Below are 21,292 nucleotides of genomic sequence, written 5' to 3'. Positions count from 1 at the left end.
AAGTATTTAATATCTTTATTTAAATTTAAATAAAATACTAAAGATATAAATATCTTTTTCTTATTAAATATATATTATTAATTATTTATAAATAAGTTTTTAATGTTATTAAGAATTAATTAATATACATATTATTTAATATAAAAATATATACTATTGAAAATGTTTAAAAAAAAAGAAATTATAATAAATTAAAAGTTATTAAATTAATTTAAATAAATATAATATTTTTATTCTTTATAATAAATTAATTTATTTAACTTAATAAATAAATAATACTTAATAATAATAATAGTTCCTTTCCCTTATATAACCTGAACACCGAATAACCTAACCTGTGCTTTATCATGTCCCGTTCTAATGTACACTCATATCATATCGTTAACCCATAGCCTCCTTTTGTCGCGGACCCATCATGTGTAAAAATTGTGGTAGTATGTCCCAAAATAAGAGCCCGCTGCGGGACCTGTTGTTGTAGAATGGGTTCAAAACCGCCCAGCCCATGTCTGTCTGTCGTGTACTGTGTGTAAGGATGAGGGCATCAGTCTATGCCTCGTCGCCCGGATGCTCTCGCTGGAAGAGAGTGGTCTAGTCCACAATGCTGCTGCTGCCACTGCTGCTGCTAGTGACTGTGCCTTGGTTGCGTGCCATATGGACCAGTCTGTAGATGCCAAAACTGACGAGGGCAAGGACGAGGAATAGGATGATGATAATGATGGCGATGACGTCGTTTCTCTTCATGGCTGCGGCTATTCTATCTACAGCGTCAGCTAGATGGACCGGAATGACGTGTGGGTAGTAGTATGTCTCAGCGAGCGAACGTACCAAGTGTGGGCAGGGAAGCTAGAGGTTGTTGGATAATAGGTAGACGGATAGATAGATATAGTAGGTAGACGCACACGCACACGCACACAGCAAGTGAGCAAGTGAGCAATTGAGCAAGTGAACAAGTGAGAAGTGAAGATGCAGGTGCAAGTGCCGTCCCATGTACGTGTGGGTGTGGCAGCAGTGCAGTACTAATAGTGAGGGCGGCACTGCGTTGCCCCGCCATTGTGGCCTTTGGTAAATAGCGAGGCTGGTGGCTGGCTTGGTTAAATCGCAAGGCTGGCGGTGGAGACCGAGCCAAGGGTGGAGCCACAGAGCTTTGCCATGGCCATGTTGATAGGCCAGAGCAAGGGGAAAACAAGGGTCTGATACAGGCACCGGACAGGCACCGGACAGGCACCGGACAGGCATAAGGCCTAACCAACCACCCCGTTTACTTAGTCCCCCGGCTGCCATGGTCATACTTTCTTTGTTGCATTCGGCTTGCTTGAATCAACCAAGACATACATGTTGGACGACATCATACAGAACGATGGCATTTTTACACCCTAAACTCCAGTTCCCAAAAATAGAAAACAAAAAGTGGAAGAAAAAGCAGTTGCTCTTGCCCGCCTTCATTCCATGTTGGCATCTGCAGTAGTCTTAACAATCTTGACATGGCGCTCGTAAAACCTCAGCATCTGTGATTCGCACGTAGTCGTTAGATAGACACCTGCCTTGTTCATCATCGATCGGCTGGGGACGTACCTGTTGTGGACATCGCGAATACACCACCTTGAGGTCGTGCTGCGTCTTGTGGCCGTTACGCCAGGTCAGGTATACCACCAGCTTGCCCGTCGTCTCGTCGTGGCAAGCATCGACATAGGAAATGTCGTCCTCCCATGACCCCGCCGGCGGCTTCCACTCCTTGCTGCTCACGCTCGCCGGCGGCGTCTGCGATGCGGGGTGAGAGCCGCGCTTCGTACGTTTGCCGTTGGCCGGGGTTCCGCCCGAGGCCGAGCCGGCTGGCCGTCCGCGTTTCTTAGCCGACTGTTGCGACACGGCCGTTTCCGTCTCGTCAAGGATTTGTTGTCGGCCGCCGACGCTCTCTAGATACTCTCTAAGAATCAGAGATGCGTTTTCCCTGCATAGGTTCTGGATTAGTGACGGTCCAGCCGAGTCAACAGCAAGTGCGCGCAGCTCACTTGAGGTTGTCCTCATCCTCGAACGTCTGGTCCTTCTTCTTCTCGTAGCCCTCCCATTTCACCTTGAACTTGATGGTGCCGTCGGGCAACACTTGGTGGCCGACAATCTTTTCCACGACAAACTCGTCCTCGCCGATTTCTTCGTCGTCTTCGTCGTCCTCGCCACCGGCTTCTACGTCGTCGTCATTGTCTCCATTGTCCAGCTGCTCGGCATCTACATAGGGCGGCACGTCTTTAATGTCGTCGTCTTCGTCGTCGTCCTTATAGCCAACGGAAGCCTTCTTTCCGCGTCGGTTGGAAGAGATGGGAACTTGGACAACGTCGTTGGTGTCGGAAACCTCGTCATCGCTGATGGCTGTAAATAGATGGGTTTTAGCCAAGATTGTAGGTGAAGGTGGGCGGTGCGCCGTGCTAGGTAGGCACGCGATGCGATGGGAACTGTAAGCGGAGCAGCTGCAACTTACGAGGAGGCATGGTGTGGTGGTTGTGGTCGCCTTGTGTTCTAAGGAAGAGGCTGCTCGTCTACGCGCGTAACAAAGCAAGGGTGCTGGAGCGATGCGATGGAGAAGTGTCCGGCGCAGGCTACGGGGCGCAAAGCCGAGATACTGAGTTGAAGCTGATGGAATGGACGGGTCTGGGTGGCCGTGATGCAGCGACGGGACCAATTGGAGCTTGCCTGCGAGCTTGCCTGCGGGCGCGGGGGCGTGGGTGTAGGTGCACGTGTGGCTGCGAGTCTTATGTGGCGCGACGCGTTGCGAGTTGACGCGCTGGAAGCAGTAAGTACCGGCTGGAGTGCTGGAGTACTCTCGATTGCATAAACCCAAATGGCGGGAGTGGGGGACTGGCATAATTCTAAGCGCGGCTAGCAAAGCTGGGCCCCTGGGCATTAGCCGACCTCCGCTTTCGCGCCTGAGGGCTGTGAGCTGTGAGCTGTGAGCTGTGCCAGTGGGCCGAGTTGCCCACAGTGCCAGTTTCCTTGGGGATACTTGCTCAGCTCACTCGCACCTCGCTCGCACCTCAGTCGCCCCTCCCCTGACAGCGAGTGTGCCCAGCAGCCGGAGATGATGAACTGATTCCCCGGGCGCCGCTCTGGAACCCCTATCAGCCAACCAAACCACGGCAGCTGTGCAGCCCCCTTGACGACGATCAGTGCATGCAATGTTAACGGAGCTGCTTTGGACAATTCCACCGCCCCTGAGCAGAGCAGAGCAGAGCAGGGCAGGGTGTGGTAGATGTTCGTGTCCTCGCGACCGACGGCGAGGCATCTCCCGACTGCTGTTGGTGCAATGCATCAAACACACATCGTAGCACTTGCCGTTGCCCGGTTGTGACGGCGGCGACCCGGCGGGTTGGGCGTCCCGTTGGCGTCCTTTGCACTGGAATAGAAGGATGTACCTACATACTAGTACACAGATACAGACTCACCGAATAACCATAATCCACTCCTTGATGGGATCCTGGCTCTCTTCCCGAGTTTATTGATTGCCTAGGTTGGGCTCGAGGTACCTGAGCCCCCAAGTACCTGCTGGACGGGGCGGCATGTGGTTATGGCGTCCAGGTACCTGATTCAACACGGCTAGCCCTCTTTTCTCTGTCCCTCCTCGCTGGGACCTGGACGCAGCCCCTGGAATAATAATCATCAGAACAATTGGATTCAGTAGGGGGAACAAATAAAAATCAAAAAAATTTCAAGAAGGGCAAAAGACAGGAGACGAGAGGAAAGGAAGAAAGAAAAAAAGCCCACCTCCCTCGCACCTGCCCCTTCGGGTGTTTTGTTATTGTGCTTGCCGTATTTGGTGTTGTCCACGTCGTCGTCGACTTGTACTTGATTGGCGTCTTTTCGTAATTTCTGAAGCCCGTTTGAAGCCGCGCCTGCCTCTTCCTTCTCCTTCTCCTTGTCCCTCCAAATCGTCGGCCGCCTCGCCTCGCCTCGTCACGTCACGTCACTTCACGTCACGTCCCGTCCGTCCTCCTCCGCTCGCTGCTCATATCCGTATCCAAGTCCTTATCCATCCCGTCCCATCTCATTTCTCTGTTGCCCAAGTCAGCCAGCAGCTAGCATCCATCTAAAGTTCCGAAGCTACCGGATGTGACAACCAGCCTAGCGAACAAACGGTCGCCGGATGGAGAGCTTTAATCTGGGAAGCATTGCCCGCGGCCGTTGACTGAAGCCTCATTCGTCCTATCTTGCCTATAACCGCAGCTCCAAAAATCACATTCCTTTGAACACCGTTCCCTTCTATCACTGCCTATACTATAACCGCATAATAAAACACGTCCGCGACAACACGAACACGAACACCCGCCGCCGCCGCCGCCGCCGCCGCCGCCATGTCCGACGCTGGAGGCAACGCCCCCAGCAACAGCAACAACTCGCCCGCCGCTGCGAAGCCCGGAGCTCCCAAAGATCGGAGCTGTCCCTTTTGCGCCCAGCCCTTCACCTCTTCTTCCCTGGGGAGACACCTGGATCTGTACATAAAGGAGAAGAACCCCAAGCCTCCGGATGGCGTGCATGATGTTGACGCCATTCGCAAGATGCGGGGCACCATCACGAGGAGGCAGCCGCGAGGTTCACTGGCGCGTCGTGATGCATCCACCCCGAGCACCCCAACCGGTTCGACCGCCACTGCCCCGAGAAAGACCTCGGCCCACGAGGCCACCTCCCAACGCCCCTCCATCCCCAAAGAGGGCCAGTTTGTTGTCGACCAACCCCCGAACTGGCCTCTTCCCCCGTCTTGGGAAGCCACTGGTGTCATGAACGACCTGCCAGCCCGGAATGGCGATCTCCAGACCGGCCAATGGGACGACGCCGATCCGAACAGGAGGCAGGGTCTACAACCACAGCGGGTTCCGAGCAGGGCCGCTCAAAAACAGCAGCTGGACGCCCGGCAGAAATTGACCGACGCCGTAGACACGGCCAGGGCCGCCGAGTTAGCCCTCAGGGAGATGTTGAGCTCATGGAGGGCAGCCAAGTATGTAGTGTCTCTCTAGATTCTCCGACGAGAACCCCTTTGCTGTTGAATCTATCGTTAGGAACCATAGACGCTAACACGGGATCCCCCAATCTACAGGCAACACATCGATATGAACTCGGTACCTTTCGACTTCGACCCTCTAGCCCTCGACTTTCCCGCCTTGACCCTCCAGTGCCTTCAAGCACCACCTACCCTGTTCTCGTCCACGCCGTATCCGATATCTACCTCGTGGTCCATACAGCCGCCCGCCCAGCAGCAGTTTGAAGCTCTGAAGACGTGGTTCCAAGAGGAGTTCCGGAAATGGAAGGTGGCCTGTGCCGCGGCCACGACGGCTTCGAGCGACGATCTGACCTACCCTCCTTCGCAAACCCACGCCCCTCTGGATCTACGGGAAAGCATAAAGAAGGCAGAAAAGGCGGCTGCCAATTTGGAAAAGCAGGTCACTGAACATTTGCAATCCACCTATACCGTATGGGAGCAGCTCCCGGCGCAGCGCCGCAGCGAGCTGTGGACTCTGGAGTTGGCCCGGAGCGTCGGTCGGAGGCAGAAGGAGGTGGACAAGTTCAAAGAATCGCAGCACTACCTGAGGCAGGATAACGTCAACCTCAAGTCTCAGATCGAGCAGCTGAACCGCCTGCAACAACCGAGGGAGTTCAGGCTCATGCAGCCGGCTACTGTGCCCTTCAACCCGTCCATTGTTTCGTACTGCTTGGAATTTGGCATGAAGGGACCGCAAAACGTGGGCTTGAACCTCGATGATCGCCATGTGGACCTGACGACCCTGGTTTCGCGAGCCATCGAGCGGTGGAAGAACGTGATTGTTTCCTCTAGGGGCTCAGGCATGACCTCTCAGAGACCACTGGAGCAAGCCACCCCCTATCCCCGCGGCCAATGCCGCCACCCCGAACTCCGCGGCCGTCGCTCAACCCAAACCCGCTGCCAGTATGCAACCCCAACAACCCCGCCAAGCTCCTGTCGCGACTGGGTTGACATCGTCGAACGATGCCAGGGCCAATACAACCCCGACGACAACGACTTCGGCGGCCTCGGCAGCTAACGACGACAATAGCGACCAAGACGCCGACGCTGAGATGGAAGAAGATGACTTCCCCATGAGTACCAGCACACCCCTCGTCGCCAAGCCACCGCAGCAGCAGCAACTCGAAGTCCCCCGGACGCGCCGGGTGGGGGGCGGAGCCGAGGGTCGATTTGCTGTGGAGGGGCTCGCTACCCAAACCGCCGACATGGGCCGGTCGTTGCAGGGCTTGAACAACTCGACTCAGGGGGCCAACCAGCGGGCTCGGAATGCCATGAATAAACCAGGATATAGTGCCTCGGCACAGAGCGTCGGCACGGGCGAGGGTGGAGAGCCCATGTTTATGGATTAAGAAGAGAAAAAAAAGATATTTTGTTTTTAGCTGGCATTGGATTCTGCCTCAGCGTGCGATACTTGCAGGGGCTTCTTAGATATAGCGACTTCAAGCCACCTGGTGTAATACTATCACAGCTACTGTGTACTCGGCATGGTGCAGGACAATCGATATATTGGAACATGCCGTCATTGGACTCTATACGCCTGCAACCGTACTCACTCCTATTCTATTCGAAGCAAATAGGCTAACCCTCCCCGAGTACGCTGAAAAGATAAATGTAGATAAGGTGGAAAACCAAAAGCAGAGGGATATCACTCACCCACCCTTAACTCCATGCAATGCGTGTACTTTGACATGGTTGCCCTTCCAAAAGAAAAATGTCTAGCGAGCCCCATAACCCCCCATAACCCGAGTCGTGAATCAACCCATTTTCCTTCTTGCCAGGCTCTTTTCGAGAAGCATAAATAACAAATATCCCCTAAACGCCACCCAATGTGCGTGCGTGAAAGCCTGTGATGGACGGCCCGCGATCTCGTGATCCTGTTGTATACGCGGCCCTAATGCATGCCGGTTTTGGGTTGATTAAAATGATTCTTTGATTCCGTTATGCTGTAGTTGGAGGGCCAGTGGGCGTCATGTTATTGTCCGACGAAGTATCAGAACCGCCTCCAGACCGGCCTTGGAACCAGCCCCCGCGTTCCCATTCCCCGGGGACGTAGAGACACGATTTTCGTATCTCGTCGTCCGAGATGCCGTCTAATAAAGTATGTAGCCGTTTGATGTCAATGGGCTTTAAGATCCAGCCGTCGAACCCAGCATTGACATACGTCGGCCCCTCCTTTTCGACCAGGGACGCGGATACTGCAAAGATGGGGATCCTTCCTAGATGACTGGCCAGAGAAGACAATGCCTGGCATTTCTCTGACTTCTCGAATGCACGAATCATTTTGGTGCTAGTCAGGCCATCGACGATTGGCATCTATCAACACCGTCAGTTAGCACCTCACTAGTGTTCAAGATATCATGTCGTGTTCCCGGGAATACCAACCTGCATGTCCATGAGAATCACATCAAAGGTATCTGGCTGTTCACTGTAGACGCTGGCACAGTCCTCGCCATTCGCGGCATGAGATACATGATGGCCTGCCTTCTCCAATCGCTTCCGTAGGATCCTCATGTTGATGGGATCGTCCTCAGCAATGAGGACTCGAAGTTGGCTCGGCATATCTTTTGCGGGCTTGTTGGGCGGAGCTTTCTCGTCTTTTGGTAAGGACTTGTCACTAATTTCGTACAACACCCCAGAAGATTCTCCGGTCTGGGGCATTGGAGGAGCCTCCGTATATTCGTCTGGTACTTTGATGGGCCGCACGGGAGTCTTCGTGTCTGCGACGTACGACTTGCCAGCTTCCTCCGGCGTCACATGCGCAACTTGACCGGGTGGGCCGGTAGTGGACCGACGGGGCATTCCTGGTCGTTCTGCCTGGCTCGCACTGGCAATCGCATTGGCCTTCGTATTCAAAGAACCGAGACTGGTACTGGAAAGGCGATGTGACCTGTTGGAGCCCTGGGAATCTCGGCGGCCCAATGAACCTAATTCCGGGTCTCGGTCTCCGATGGATAGGGGTGTCTGGATCGCATCGATCAAGCGGTCAGCATCGCTCATGTTGCTTTGCGCACTTGTTTTGCTGGCACCGCTCTTCAGACTGTTGATACTATTCGTTTCGTCGAAGCTTCGCCGTTCGCGGAGACTGAGGGGGCCATTGTTGCCATTAGAGCGGCCACTGCCACGGTCTACAAGCGTCACCTCGCCGGCTGGGGCGGGCGGCATGCTCTTGGTAACAGATGGGGCACTCGAGTGAGTGCTCGGCACTTGAGTAGTTGATTCGGAATTTTCCGCCGGATCATTGCTCGGAAGCTCGAAAGGAAGCTGTATGACAAAACGAGAGCCCTTGCCCTCCTCCGATTTTAATCGCAGCTGGCCATCCATGTTGCGTACAATACGAGCCACCATGGCCAAGCCCAATCCCAGGCTTCGTCCCCCTTCCTGCTTCTCGACATCGTCCTCGGGATTTGTTTCGTCAGTATCCGCCGATACTTGTTCCAGATCCTGGAATAGTGCGTCGAGCTGCTCGCTGCTCATGCCCCGGCCCGTATCTTGAACCGCCACCTCGATCCTCACATGGGACTCGGCAACCTCGGCGACGTAACATTCCACTTTGACATATCCTTTGGTGGTATGTTGCACAGCGTTGGCCGTCATGTTTGCGATGGCCTGGCGTACCCGGCGGTGGTCGCCATGTACAAAACGTGGCAGTCCTGGATGGTCTACGACTTCATAGCCAATATTCTTCCTTTTCGCGTCGGACTTGAAAGGTGCTGTGGCTTCCTCCAAGCACGCCGGGAAGTCGAGTATTTCGTCCTTGATAAGCTCTTGCCCTTCCTCGGTCTTGGTAAGATCTAGCAAATCATTGATCACGTAGATCAATGACTTGGACGCCGAGTGAGACTTCGCAAGGTTATCTCGGGTCTCCTGGTCGAGAGTGCCTTCCAAGGCAATTTCGAGGTAGTTAATGATGGCGTTTAACGGTGTGCGGACTTCGTGGGCGGAATTGGCCAAAAGCAGTCGAGTAAGCCGGCTGCTCTGCAGCGCCGCCTCCTTTTGCCTCCAAACCTCGATGAATTTACCTGAGAGGAAGGTTGGTTAGTGCACTCTTACGTGGCTGGGAACAAACACTGCTGATAGACTAACCGTAAACAAGGCAGAGTACGGCAGCTGTCTCGACTTGCTCCTCCGTCCATTCCCTGCATTTTCCAACGATTGTTTCGTGCCATACCTGAAAGCTCTTCCGCGGTTCCAAGTAGGCAGATGTGCCCTCCTTGATGACCTTCTCGTATGGGTTTCCGGCCCATTTCACCTCGCGTATTTGGCCCGTTCGAAAGAAGACTATGAAGTCGCTACCACCCACACTGAGTGGTACATACAGCATACCAGCGATGACAGTGAAGCCTGGAGGATACCGTAGATCAGGTAGATCTTCCTTGACATCTTGCGTCGTGACGACTGAAGTATACCTCCTGACTCTTAAATACTCGAGGAGGGCGAGAGCCTCCTGCGTTTGCCCTATCTTACCGAGAACTTTTGTTTCACCACGTATGGACAGCATCCCGAAATCGGCATCAAACAGCTTGAGAAGGTCGTCCGAGGAGGCAATGATGTAGCCTGAAGGGTTTTTGTCGGTCGGTACCGTGTTGATCAGTTTTCTCGCCTGCAACCTTGACGCATAGGACAAGCGCTCTATATTCCGCGACGCAGTGTCGCCAATCAATCTGCACATCTTCCGGATCGGGAAAGGAACCCGCATCCCCCGGTCTCCATACGAATGGCAGGAAATCAACCCCCAGAGTTCGTTAAATGCGTTAATAGAAATCGACATGGAGCCTCGCACGGCCATATTCTTCAGGTACTTCAGATGGATGGGGGACATGGCGCGAAGATACGCATGGGTGAGATCCAACGGATGCTCAAGATCCTCCACAGTACGGCAGACAAGCCTCGCAGACTCGAGATCTCGGTCGAACAAGAGCCTGACCTTGTTGACCTTGTAGAGGTCCCGTGCCTGCTTGGGAATATCTGAGGCAGGAAAATGCAAGCCTTTGTAAAGGTCTCGCGTATGGGTCGGATCAACCAATTCGGTGACAACCTTGCCGTTGAAAACCGAGTCGAACTGGTAAACCATAACACGATGAAACCCGGTCAACTCCTTGACAATCCCAACCAGGATTTTGAGGAAACCATCAAGATTTGGCGCATTTGCCAGCTGCTCCTGTACTTGCGACATGACGTCAAACACCTGCATCGCGCCCGCTTCTCCTCGTTTCTTCCTGGCACTGCGCAGCACCCGGAGCGGCCGACTGCCAACTTCTGTGCTCTCATTGAATTCTTCCAGCGTGGGGTTCTGATACAGAGTATCCTGGGGTACCGGGGGTGTCATGTCGTCCGGGCCGCGCAGAGGATACTCTTGGTCGTCCTCGAGCTCAAACTCGCAGATGACAAGATCTGGATTAGCAGGTGTTACGTGTATGGCACACCATAGCTTGATGCTCTTGTTCTTAGGGGGTCTGATGGAGAGGCTGAATACATCCGGGCCATTCGTAGCCGGATCGGCATCGTCATCGCGTATGAAGTCGATATGGTCCAGCAGATTGTCAGCCTGCTCCTCCGAGAAGATGTCCACGAAGTTATCTAGGCGGAACAACTGTTGTGGAGTGTATCCAAGCAAGCGCTCCGAGTTCTCGCTCACGACGCGTACCAGGAAGCAGCCATCGCTGTCTTCCTTAATCGCTACAAGCAGCCCAAAAGACTGCACAGCGCCTGGGGTGTGAATAGGCTCATCCTCACAGCGCTCCAGAGTGCCATCTCTTCCCGTAAGGATAGCATGGCCCTCGTCCGTGACAACGTGTCGAAAACGGGTGGTGAAGAGCGCCTCGCTACTGATGTCACCGCCTGTTGACCGGCGGCTCCCATTTGAGGTGTCACCGAAATGTTGAGAGGCGGTGTTGCCCCTCGGCGGTCCTGACCTATCTGATGTATCCGACGACCCGTCATTGAATAGGGGTAGCCCACCAGCGTTATGGCCCGATGGGAACTCCACGGCTGTCGGACTGGCAACAGAGAAAGGGCTACCGGATACTGTGTTCTCCCTAGTTCTTCTTGGCGCTGGCCTGCTAGTACTGCGATCCTTCCCGCCAGCCGGGGTAGGCACAGTCTCTGCGCGTCTCATGCCCGACGGGTCGGTATCTATGTGCGAGTTGCTAGACCAAGAGCGGCGATCAAAATATTCGTGTTCCCCAGACGTCCGTGGTAGAGACCATGGGGTGGGCTGAGAACTGTCGACGCTGACAACGGAGCGGATAGGAAACACTCGGTCCGCGGGGTCGGCGTTGCTGCTGGTGCTCCGATGACCAAGTTGGTGGTCGGAACTCTGACTCCAAGAAGATGGGGTTCTAGAAGATGAGGGTGGGGCCGGGACCGACCCATCGAGAGTCATGGCTTGGTTGGGATCGAATGCGTCTGAAAAGATAGTGCTGGGTCTGTTGCGAGCGGGAGGCGTGGTGTCTTCGTCGTCTGTCTCGGGGCCTGCAGATTTGGACGCCTCGGGCGCTCCTGTTTCTGCTGGTCCCTGTTGACCGCTCGCAAAATCGCGGGCTTCCGATGGTGGGGGATCGGCCGGCGAGTTCTGCTCTTGGTGGGTGGACAGTACCGGCGACGACGGCGACGACGACATTGCTGCGTCTACCTGGCTGTGCCCATTATCCTGCATCGGGGTGGTGGTATTGTCTGTAGAGTTATCAGAACCAGCACTGTCGTTCCTTGGCAGAGGTGGTGGTTGTGTATGGTGGTTGCTTTCTCCCTCTAGATCATGATGCAGCGGCTGGCTTGGTGGTGACGTCGACGTTGATGCCGTCGAAGATGGGATTTCGCTATGAGAATGTGCTGGAGTGTCGCCCTCGAGTGGCGCCTGTCGGTCAGTCAGGTCGGGGCCATGATTGGACTCCATCCTGCAAATCTATCTGGGAGCGAGGACTGGGGTACAGGGGGCCTGGGGCCTCGATCGAGCCCCTCGGAACGCTCGATGGCGGCTATTGGAAAGAGTAGTGGGTGTCAGCGGACATCGATGAGGGCCAGTTTGCCCAACTCTAAATTGCCCTGTGCCGGTGGTACTTCTCGCCGTCGCCCGCAAAGTCGGAAGCGTGTTTCGTTTGCTGAGATGGCAGTGCAGTCGTGTGATTGCCAAAGAGTATACCCAATCCGCCTAGTCGATCACGGACACCAGCATCTGTGTATATGTCGTAGTAAACCCAGAAGACGATAGAGTTGCATGAAGCAATCGGTCCGTCGCTTGGCTGCACCGCACCGTGGCTATAGAATGGCGAAGGGTGGAATCGCCCGAGGCTCGGGCGTGGAGTGCAATACAACGTGCAATTTCAGAAGGAAGGCGACTCGGCAATGGAGGAAAATATGCAAGCCAATATACGGTGATAAGGTTGGAGCAGGTAAAATGTGTGTGTGCGCGCGCGGTTGTGGTGGTGGTAATGCCTGGTGGCAAATAGCACAAACAGTAGGTAGTGCGTGAGAGTGGGAGTGCCCAGTGCAATCGCGGCTCCCGGCAGGTTGCAAGTGATCCGTTCAATTCTTTCCTTCAGGTTTCGGCTCGCACAAAGTGTGGAAGTAAACCGCCGAACCGGTTCGTAGGTTGAAGGAACTACGTAGGTGCGAAGTAGAAGTAGGCATATACAAACATATGAATGGAGACCGTCACCGTGCAATCTCCAATTTCGAGGGCTGCTCGCCGTGGTCATGACCGTACCAGCGGTACTGGATGTGCTGAGCACACAGGCACATCAAACAAGCAAGGTACTGGGCAAGGGTACGGGCAGCAAGCAGGCTCTCGAGCAGGACACGGCTGGCTACTTGCAGATATGAGTGGACGGCTGGACGGCCTAGACCAGCAAGACCAGTACCTAGACTACATGCGATACGTAGAGAGGCCCCTAGCTAACGCAATCCCAGATCGGCCGTGGGGCACGCGCCAAGTCCAGCGAGCTCAAATGAGAAGGACACAGGATGCTGAGAAAGGCACTGTATATGATATTGGGATATAGAGGAATGTCCTTGAGTAGTTGCCCGCAAAGCCTTGAAGCCTGGGGGTCGACTCGAAGTTATACTTGGCAAATACGTATGTAGATGGGCGCGGTGCCGCGGCCCCGAAACCCCTCTTGTGAAATGGTACATGATCAGAACCTAATCTGCTAATGTACATATCCCGCCATATCCAAGTCTAACTAATGGCATCCCCCTCCCCTTAAAATCATATCGCATCGCATCGCACAGGATACTTGCTCGAGTCATTAGGGTTGGGTTCCGAGAATGAGCATGCTAGGGGACGGGGAGGCCCCCCCCCCCTTAAAAATTCGAGTGCAAATTCCTCCAGATACCTACCTACCCGGATTATGGCGGTTGTGTGCCAGTACAAACGTGTACGGAGTAGTAATTGGCGACCCGACGCATGGAATTGTAGAGAGCTGGATCTGCCTGGGTTTTTTTTCCCTCTAACATGGCAATTTCGTTTGGCCATGGTGGATTGGGATTCCGGATTCTTGCGACCCTTCGCTATTCTATTTCAGGTACTGATCGGCACTAAGATGGGACGAGAAGAAACGGCGCCTGATGGTGTATCTCTGTTACTCTTGCACCATCAACCACTCACTCCTTTGGAGGAGAAGGTCCTGGGCAAAATGCTGCAGCGCGTTTTCCATGAGCCGTCAAACAACTCGCGACAAGGCTCGAAGAAAGAAAGTAGGGGGAAAGTAGGTTTTTCAGCTGTCCAATACCTCAAGTTGCAAGCCGTAATTGCATGTGTATCAGGCAATGACGTCCGGTGACGTCATGACGCGTGGCTAGTGCTCAGGAAGTCCCACAGGAGTGGCGCAAGGCCGTCGCCTTTTATGATCTGCACTGTACTCCTACTCCGTATCGTATGCTCATGGCGATTGAGTGGCTGGTGGCTTGTTGTCGACCGCTTGCGGCCAGACATGGATATGTATGTACTATGATTGATCGGGATTGCGGACTTTCCCTCACCTTAGTGGTTGTCTCTTTGTGTTCGGTGTCATATACGCTCTACAGTCCGAACAGTAAAGTCAGTTACATCTGTGCCCGGGACCTGCCCTTCTCAGTGATGTGGTCATCACTCATCACTGCCAGAGCAGGCCAGCTTAGTAATTGGCATACCAGTAAATGTGAATCCCGGCGTACAGAACCCATACAAAGGGCATCGAGGGTCTGCTTACCGTCCCCGCCGCGAGGAGTAGTATCCCCAGTAAATGTGAATCCCGGCGTACAGAACCCATACAAAGGGCATCGAGGGTCTGCTTACCGTCCCCGCCGCGAGGAGTAGTATCCCCAGTATTAAGCTGATAACCAAACCCTTCTTTAACTGCCATTCGACTGGCCGTGGCTCTACGTGAGCATTGTCGTATGTGACGGCAACCGTGGCTAGATCCGTGAACAAGGTTATAAAGATAATGAGATCAGGTTTGATGGTCTCGTTGATGATGGTGCTCAGGCCCGGGGCTAAGAAGATTATGTCGGCTGCCGCTTGAGCTGCCTCGGAGGAGCCCTCCACGTCGATCCCGTAATCCGACAGTAAGCCGAGCAAGACCTATGGATCTTTATTCTTCTTGTACGCCATACCTAGCGATCGGAAGCCTCTTCGAGCAAAGTCTTTGGTGTTCGTGTTGTATGCAACCCGAGTCTCAACGTCCGCTTCCGTGAGCTGCAGGACATTCTTGGGTACCCCCTTTGCGTAAATAAATTTATTGTTCCCCAGTCGACATTCGCAGGTGATGCGCTTCGGCACGGGATCGAAGGGCGTGAACTTGTCGGTTTTCCACCCCTGGCGTCAGATGTCGCGAGCTTTAGGATATTTCTTCAGAGTCAGGATGATGAACAATACCAGTGTGTAGTGGAGAAGTGTCTGTACGCCCGGGGTGGCAATGGGAACGTGGTGAAAGAACCCGCCAATCCAGGCTACCAGGATCCAGAACATGACAAGCACGATTAACGAGGTAGACACTGTCCATGGCTTGCTTGAAATGGCCTCGGTCTTTGGTTCCCTGGGCCAAGTTCGCCGTCTTGCCAGTGAAAGAATATCTTGCCGATGTGGTGATGATGGCATATGCTTTCCCGCGCTTGCACCCAGCCGTGTAGAACAGCATGTCGCCCATGTACTTGTCGACGGCCAGAGACTCGCCGGTAATGGCGGACTGATCACAGGCGATTAGAGTCAAACCGTAGTGGGCATGCTCGTAATCAAAGTCTTCTTCGTCGTCTTTCTTCGCATGAGCTGGCAGTCTCCGGGTATGGTTTGGCCCTCGACGAGGATGACCTGAAGGCAAGTCGGGAACTCCCCGGAGCCATGAACAGAGTTCGCTAGAGGGCGGTGGCAAACGGGTACTCCTACATGTACTTATGATGTCTCCTGGTACCAGTTCGCGTGCTGGGATCTGCTGCTCTTGACCATCTCTCACGACGGTGGCCCTCATGGCAATGTCCCCTTTCAAACTAGCCACGACATCCGCTGCTTGCTTCTCCTGGTAAAACCCCACAAAGACATTCAGAAGCAAGATACCCACGATGACCCCGAAATCTAGCCAATCGCCGAGACCCACGGCTAGGAGAGCTGCGAGCTCCCTCACTGCGAACACGACGTTAGTATTGCTCAACATCACCATAATGATAGGCGTGTTAGTTAATACTGACCATACAGGATATGCCCCTGGAAGAAACCAATGAATTTTGCAACATGTTCCCCCTTTCTGCAGTTAGCTCATTCCAGCCAAACGGTTTGCGCCGTGTCTCGATATCATGACCGGCGATACCTTGTCGAATGCTTGTATCGAGCCACGAGGAGGAGGTTCTCCTTCCTTTCTCACGGTATGAGCGGGTTGGGCAGGTGCCGGAGAGGATTTCCAAAACTGCCACCACTTGTTGGAACCCCAGCCCCCCTGCCTGGCTGGCCACGGAAGCCCGTCGTTCGGCGTCGTAATTGGTGATGAACCGCTGGAGAGCCTCGTACTCGGGCAGCTCATCGCTGCCGGGTTCGTATGGGGTTTGTTCTGCACCTGCTCCGTTGGACCGACATCATCTGAAATACGGATGTGCTCTGTTGCGGTACTCTGGCCCGCAGGTTGTGCTTGGTAGTGCGGGCTGACTTGCTCTGTAGGACCTACGGCCCTGGCCTCGACATCATCGTCAGCCGGCCCCCGGTTTGGGCCGCTGCGCGGGTGAAGAAAAGATATACTGTGCGCCGGATTATATCGATACGCAGCTGATCACAGGTAGTTCTCAAGACAACATGCCCCATGTAGTCTATTCACGGATAGCAATGCAAGACATGAGTCCAGTTAGAAGTTCTTTGCACAGATCTTTGCACAGATCAGAGTCGGCGCGGAGATAAGTAGGACGTCATCATGTGCACTGTTCCAATCGTGACGTACCTTTGATGTATTCCGATGAGACGCCGCACATAGACAGACTTCGTTCGATCTGGTAATGACCCAAAAGTGACGAGATGACCCCATAAAGATATATTCAAGGCGACCATGCTGTCTCAAACACGGGAATTATGTGATATTGCATCTATTTGCTGGATGGGTTATATATAGCCCAGTCCGGCAGGCTAATCCATCACCCCCAGACATGACGAAGCTTGTAGCGGTGTGTCTAATGAATACGACAAGGTTTGCGCGCGAGGCGTACCATTACCGCTGTTGACAACTGCTTTTGCCGTCGTTGCCAGGGGAAATGCGCATCTATGGATCAAGGACACCAGAATGCGGCATCCTAACCCCTACTATCATTTAGCAATGGCCACCGAGGACTCGTTCTGGCACGGGACAGATGCAGTACTTGAAGGAGATCGTGGTAGTAAAGCTGGGTGTTCCCTTACAGTTTGTTCTTAGAATTGCTAGCATCCCTCTGGTTCTGCATACTCCGCAGCAACGCGTAGACGCTCTGCAGCCTCGGCATGCTAACGCCAGCTGCTTTCGCAATCCTAATGGGATTGCCCAGTATGACTTCCAGCTCCATGGGACGGCCAGATTCCCAATCAAGCAGCATACTAGGCTTTGCGCCAGCATTGCGCTCTGTGCTCCTTATGATCCTCTCAGGGGTCCCTAGGTCGTCGGGGAGAGGTTGACCAAGAACCTTTGGGGCAGCATCCCAGACCTCTTGCATAATACCCATAATGTGCTCGCGCAATTCGGCATCTTTCAACTGGTCGGCATTGCCCAGCCCCCCGGACAGAACGGCAGAAGGGTTAAATGCGGAGTTGATACATAGCTTGTGCCATCTGATTGTTTGGAGTTCGAGTTCCGTGTGCATTTTGACATCCGGGATCTTGCCATAAACTGTCCACCAGCGCGCAAGAGTCATCATACAATTCTCGCCCCAGGTTGTCAAAGCGTCTACGTCTTCCCCTGGACTCGAGGTTTCGACAAGGCCCTTGACAAACGGGCCAATGCTGATTCGTGTCCACCTATTCTGACGTATGGTGCCCTGCTTGATCTGCTCGGCACTTATGACGGTGACGGCGCTGATGATGGGATTCTTGGGGAAGCGGGTTCGGTATGGCTCCTCCACACCAATCCCGTTCTGGATCAATACTAGACATGTTCTGGGAGAGACCAGAGGGGCGATCAGGGCTGCATCATCCGTCTGGTCTGGAAGTGCTTTTGTGGTGACGACAACATAGTCCCATCCCTCTTCCGGCGGAGGCTGCGGCGGAGCCGGCTGTGGAGTGTATGTTGCCGAAGAGCGACTTCCCCCGGGGCTGCCGCATCGACAGACGGGAAGACGGAGTAGGGTTTGAAGACATAGTCTCCAAAAGTGTGCGTCTGCAGATTCACGCCGGACGAAGCGATGGCACCGTAGTTCGATCTGGCTGTGAGAGATGCATACAGATTGCTTGATGGCTTGAGAGAAACGTTAGTACATGTACGGCATGCGGGCTATTGCGTCTGGACGAGGCTGGCTTATTACATGGTGCAAGCGCGACGCATAGAAGCAGCCAACGGCGCCGGCGCCAACGAAGAGGATGTGCACCGGCCTTTACCCGACTGGTTAGCAGGAACAGAGGAGAGGACAGAGCACAGGCGGTCCTACTTTACCAGATCACTTGAGCTCATGGTCGCAGCTGGGATTTCTTGCAGCGGGATGGAGGTCGGTCAGGAAGATGACTTCTATGCCGTTGGCTGTTTACCGGCGAAGCGTGTCGATGAGGGAAAGACGTTGATGCTCGGCTCCCGGCACTCCAATCCGGAAAGCAGCATACACAAGGCGGGGAGGAGAGCTCGGGCCCTCGTCACTTTCCGACGACAAACGCATAATCGGCATGCCATTAGTCGAGGCGAAGTGACCGCCCAGTTGAGAACGGCCGATGCCTTACGTAAGTCGCCATCCAACTCTACTCATGTTGGAAACATGATGCGAGACCGGCTTTTGCTTTCTACTGCCTAGTTGCAACCTGCGGTTGGACTTCATGCTACTGGCGGAGAAGATTGTCTGTCTAAAGCTGCAGCCACTCCGAAGCACAGCAAGGCTGGCTTGAAATAAGCAATCATCTGCCATGTGCTGCTTGCTATCATAGCCAACAACAAAACAAGACTAAGTTCGCAGCCCAAAGCCCAAGAGAACAGACGAACAAGGCGTGCGTGTATCCAACGCCTTCCATATGCGGGAAACCAAGATCGGATCCCGAGTCTGAGTCGAGCAATGAAGAAATCGACCGGAAGAAGCGCGGATGCCTGACGTCCATCACCCGACTTCTCTTCGTGCTACATGCGTTACACATATTAGATATTACATGGTATAAGCCATGAAAAGTTTGCACAGTCCCAAGACCACGGAAGTCCAGTCGGAGCCATCTTTGGTGATTAGGGTTGTTCGCCTGTCGAAGGTGGTGTATTAGTTCAAGATGAGATATGCATATTGGTCATGCATTTCATCGTGCATGCACACCCACTAGGGATAGTCTGGCTGGAGATAGTTGTAGATAGTAGTCATAGTTGTAGGTGTACAAACCCCTAGCCCCCTAGCCCTAGGTACGATACGATGGATTCACGGTTTGTTTTGGGGACTTGTATACGTATCCTGTACAATATCCGGTATATACCCAGGCTTCCGTCTACGAACTCGACCTGTCTGCAGCCGATTACCTGGTACAAATTATCCATCGTATCCGTCCAACGTTGAAGTATCAGATACCGACTACCCCTCTCTAGGGTGTGTGTGTGTGTGTGTGTGTGTGTGTGTGGCCAGCACGTAGCCAAAAAGTGGCGATGATCCATTCCCCAATGCAGATAGTCGATCCGACGTAGTATTGCGAACTCCAGCTACCACCACCACTACGACATGCGTGCTTCACACCCAAGTTGGAAGCGAGCCTCTTCGAGAGGCAGCTGCAGCAGGGCATGCCCACAACGAACTGCATCCTTCTGATGCTCACTGGCCCGATGCGCCGAGGAAGATTCCACGATAGAAGACGACACGACTACATAGATGAAATACCATTTGGTCACACCCGTCCTTGTCTCCAGTCCAGGTTCGCGGGGCATCGGCCCATCAGCGGGCGGGCAGAAAGCATTGGCCAGCCGGCGCCAGCCTCCCACGCCTCCCACGCCCAGCACGCCTAACACGCCTCCCACACCTCCCAGCAACCTCGCACCTCCCACGCTGCACCATGACTTTACTTGATCTGACTTGACTTACTGTACATGATTACCATACCATCGTGACATGCGAACCCTGCTGTGATCCTGTAGGAGATCCCGCCTTTCGCCTAGCTTCCTCATCCTCCCGTTCGCGCGAACGACTGTACATACGGGCAGGCATGCATGTCATGGGCATGGGCATGGGCATGGGCACGCACAGTACATGTAAGATCTGCACTTTCGTCTCGATGCTTTTCCGCTGGAGACGGTGGACGGCGACGGTGCCCCCCGTACAAAATAGCCCACCTTTGCGCCTTTGGTTTGACTTTACGACGATGGATGAACGGGGTAATTTGTCAGTACCCATGCATCTCAATCGCCAACCACCTGCGGGTCACGACCACCCCCTCCCCCAAGTATGTACTAATATCAATATGCATGTACTCCGTAATGTGTTGCGAAACCCACGCTCGAGGCGCCCTGACACCTGGCGCATCCGCATGCCCCTTTGGTTCTTGTTATCATTTCAGCACTTGTGGTTGTGTGTAGGTATTTGCTGCTTGGCTTAGGCTTGTTGTTGTGCTCGACGACCCCGGCCGGTCCCACCCCGTGCCATCAAGTCATCCAGCTCGTTTGGAGGTCGAAAGAGAAATCCGGCTTTGGATCCAGCTTTGGATCCAGCTTTGGTGTCGTCTCCAGGCTGTTATGTACTAGTATTGCTGCTACAAGTATGTACTAGTGGCAGTGATTTGTATTCCACCCCCATCCCCATTTGTATCTATGTATGTATGCATCGCTCCAAAATGGCTCCAATCAGTGCATGGCGCATGCTGTCGATTCCCATACCCATCAACCCTTCGCCCTCCCCTTTTAAACAAGACGCCCACACCCTCAACTGTATCACCAGAATCCCGTCGTCTTTTCTGCGCTCCATCCCCACTCTTCAACGGTGCGCATCGACCTCTGCGGGCTCTTGATCCGATCCGGTTGCGAGCAGCGCGAACCGTTGAGTGAGTCGTACCCTGGATGCGCGAGACACTGCGCTGCGTCTCTACGGAGTACCGTACGTCTGAGCCTGAGCCTGAGCCTGCCAAGCTGGCCGTGTGCATGTGTGAGTGTCCACTCTCTGGGGTTGTAACTGACACTGTTGTGGGCTCTTGATCTGGAGTTTTCGCGGAGTTGGGCTATCTACAGTGGACTGCTTACAGTGGACATCGACCTAACCTTGCTTACGTGCTACTCCCAGTTGCATAAGAGAGAGAGAGACGGAGACGGAGAGACGGAGAGCGAGAGAGCGAGCGAGAGAGAGAGAAAGACAGAGACGTCTACCTAGGAGCACTTAAAACGCTACCCAGGTCTGGTGTACCGCAAATAGCCCTGGCTGGCCCATACACTTGTTGACGTATGTGCCCGTGTTCTTCTGAATTGGGCAGCTCACCACTTACACGACTGGAACATTTCAAGATCCATCGCCCTGCCTCTCCTACATACCTGCGTCCCATGCCAAGCCGCATAAGACCCAGGCACAGGCACAGGCACAGCGAAAGTTTGAGGGTTGAAGGGCCTCTTGCTGCCGACATCACCAGAGCTCCGGTTGGCTCGCATCAATCCCAACCGACGTTGTTCCTACGGAGTACCTTCCGCCTGGCAACAGAGACCATAG

General features: G+C 53.9%; 5 protein-coding genes across 5 annotated transcripts; 1 reads left to right on the top strand and 4 right to left on the bottom strand.

Annotated features, from left to right (window-relative positions):
* Positions 1 to 1,439: 1,439 nt before the first annotated feature.
* PG998_007927 (chromo domain-containing protein) lies at positions 1,440 to 2,483 on the bottom strand (the record flags this gene model as incomplete). Its single annotated transcript, XM_066874743.1, has 4 exons — positions 1,440 to 1,505; positions 1,573 to 1,948; positions 2,010 to 2,364; positions 2,474 to 2,483. 4 exons carry the CDS (start codon positions 2,481 to 2,483, stop codon positions 1,440 to 1,442), a joined length of 807 nt encoding a protein of 268 aa, XP_066730688.1.
* A 1,857-nt stretch (positions 2,484 to 4,340) lies between these two features.
* PG998_007926 (uncharacterized protein) lies at positions 4,341 to 6,372 on the top strand (the record flags this gene model as incomplete). Its single annotated transcript, XM_066874742.1, has 3 exons — positions 4,341 to 4,981; positions 5,081 to 5,788; positions 5,838 to 6,372. 3 exons carry the CDS (start codon positions 4,341 to 4,343, stop codon positions 6,370 to 6,372), a joined length of 1,884 nt encoding a protein of 627 aa, XP_066730687.1.
* Positions 6,373 to 6,961: 589 nt separating this feature from the next.
* Positions 6,962 to 11,678, bottom strand: PG998_007925 (Cyanobacterial phytochrome B; the record flags this gene model as incomplete). Its single annotated transcript, XM_066874741.1, has 3 exons — positions 6,962 to 7,336; positions 7,406 to 9,042; positions 9,107 to 11,678. 3 exons carry the CDS (start codon positions 11,676 to 11,678, stop codon positions 6,962 to 6,964), a joined length of 4,584 nt encoding a protein of 1,527 aa, XP_066730686.1.
* Positions 11,679 to 14,835: 3,157 nt separating this feature from the next.
* PG998_007924 (plasma-membrane proton-efflux P-type ATPase) lies at positions 14,836 to 15,651 on the bottom strand (the record flags this gene model as incomplete). The annotated part of the gene is made up of 1 exon (XM_066874740.1): positions 14,836 to 15,651. One exon carries the CDS (start codon positions 15,649 to 15,651, stop codon positions 14,836 to 14,838), a length of 816 nt encoding a protein of 271 aa, XP_066730685.1.
* Positions 15,652 to 16,864: 1,213 nt separating this feature from the next.
* On the bottom strand, positions 16,865 to 18,105 carry PG998_007923 (uncharacterized protein; the record flags this gene model as incomplete). Its single annotated transcript, XM_066874739.1, has 2 exons — positions 16,865 to 17,710; positions 18,088 to 18,105. The coding sequence occupies 2 exons, from the start codon at positions 18,103 to 18,105 to the stop codon at positions 16,865 to 16,867; spliced, it is 864 nt and encodes a 287-aa protein (XP_066730684.1).
* Positions 18,106 to 21,292: the final 3,187 nt, after the last annotated feature.

Source organism: Apiospora kogelbergensis, assembly GCF_038363985.1.
Source record: "Apiospora kogelbergensis strain CBS 113332 chromosome Unknown utg000005l_segment0_segment0, whole genome shotgun sequence".
NCBI lineage: Eukaryota > Fungi > Ascomycota > Sordariomycetes > Amphisphaeriales > Apiosporaceae > Apiospora > Apiospora kogelbergensis.
Note: the sequence above shows the minus strand (reverse complement) of the source record. Positions and strands in the feature narration are given on the sequence as shown.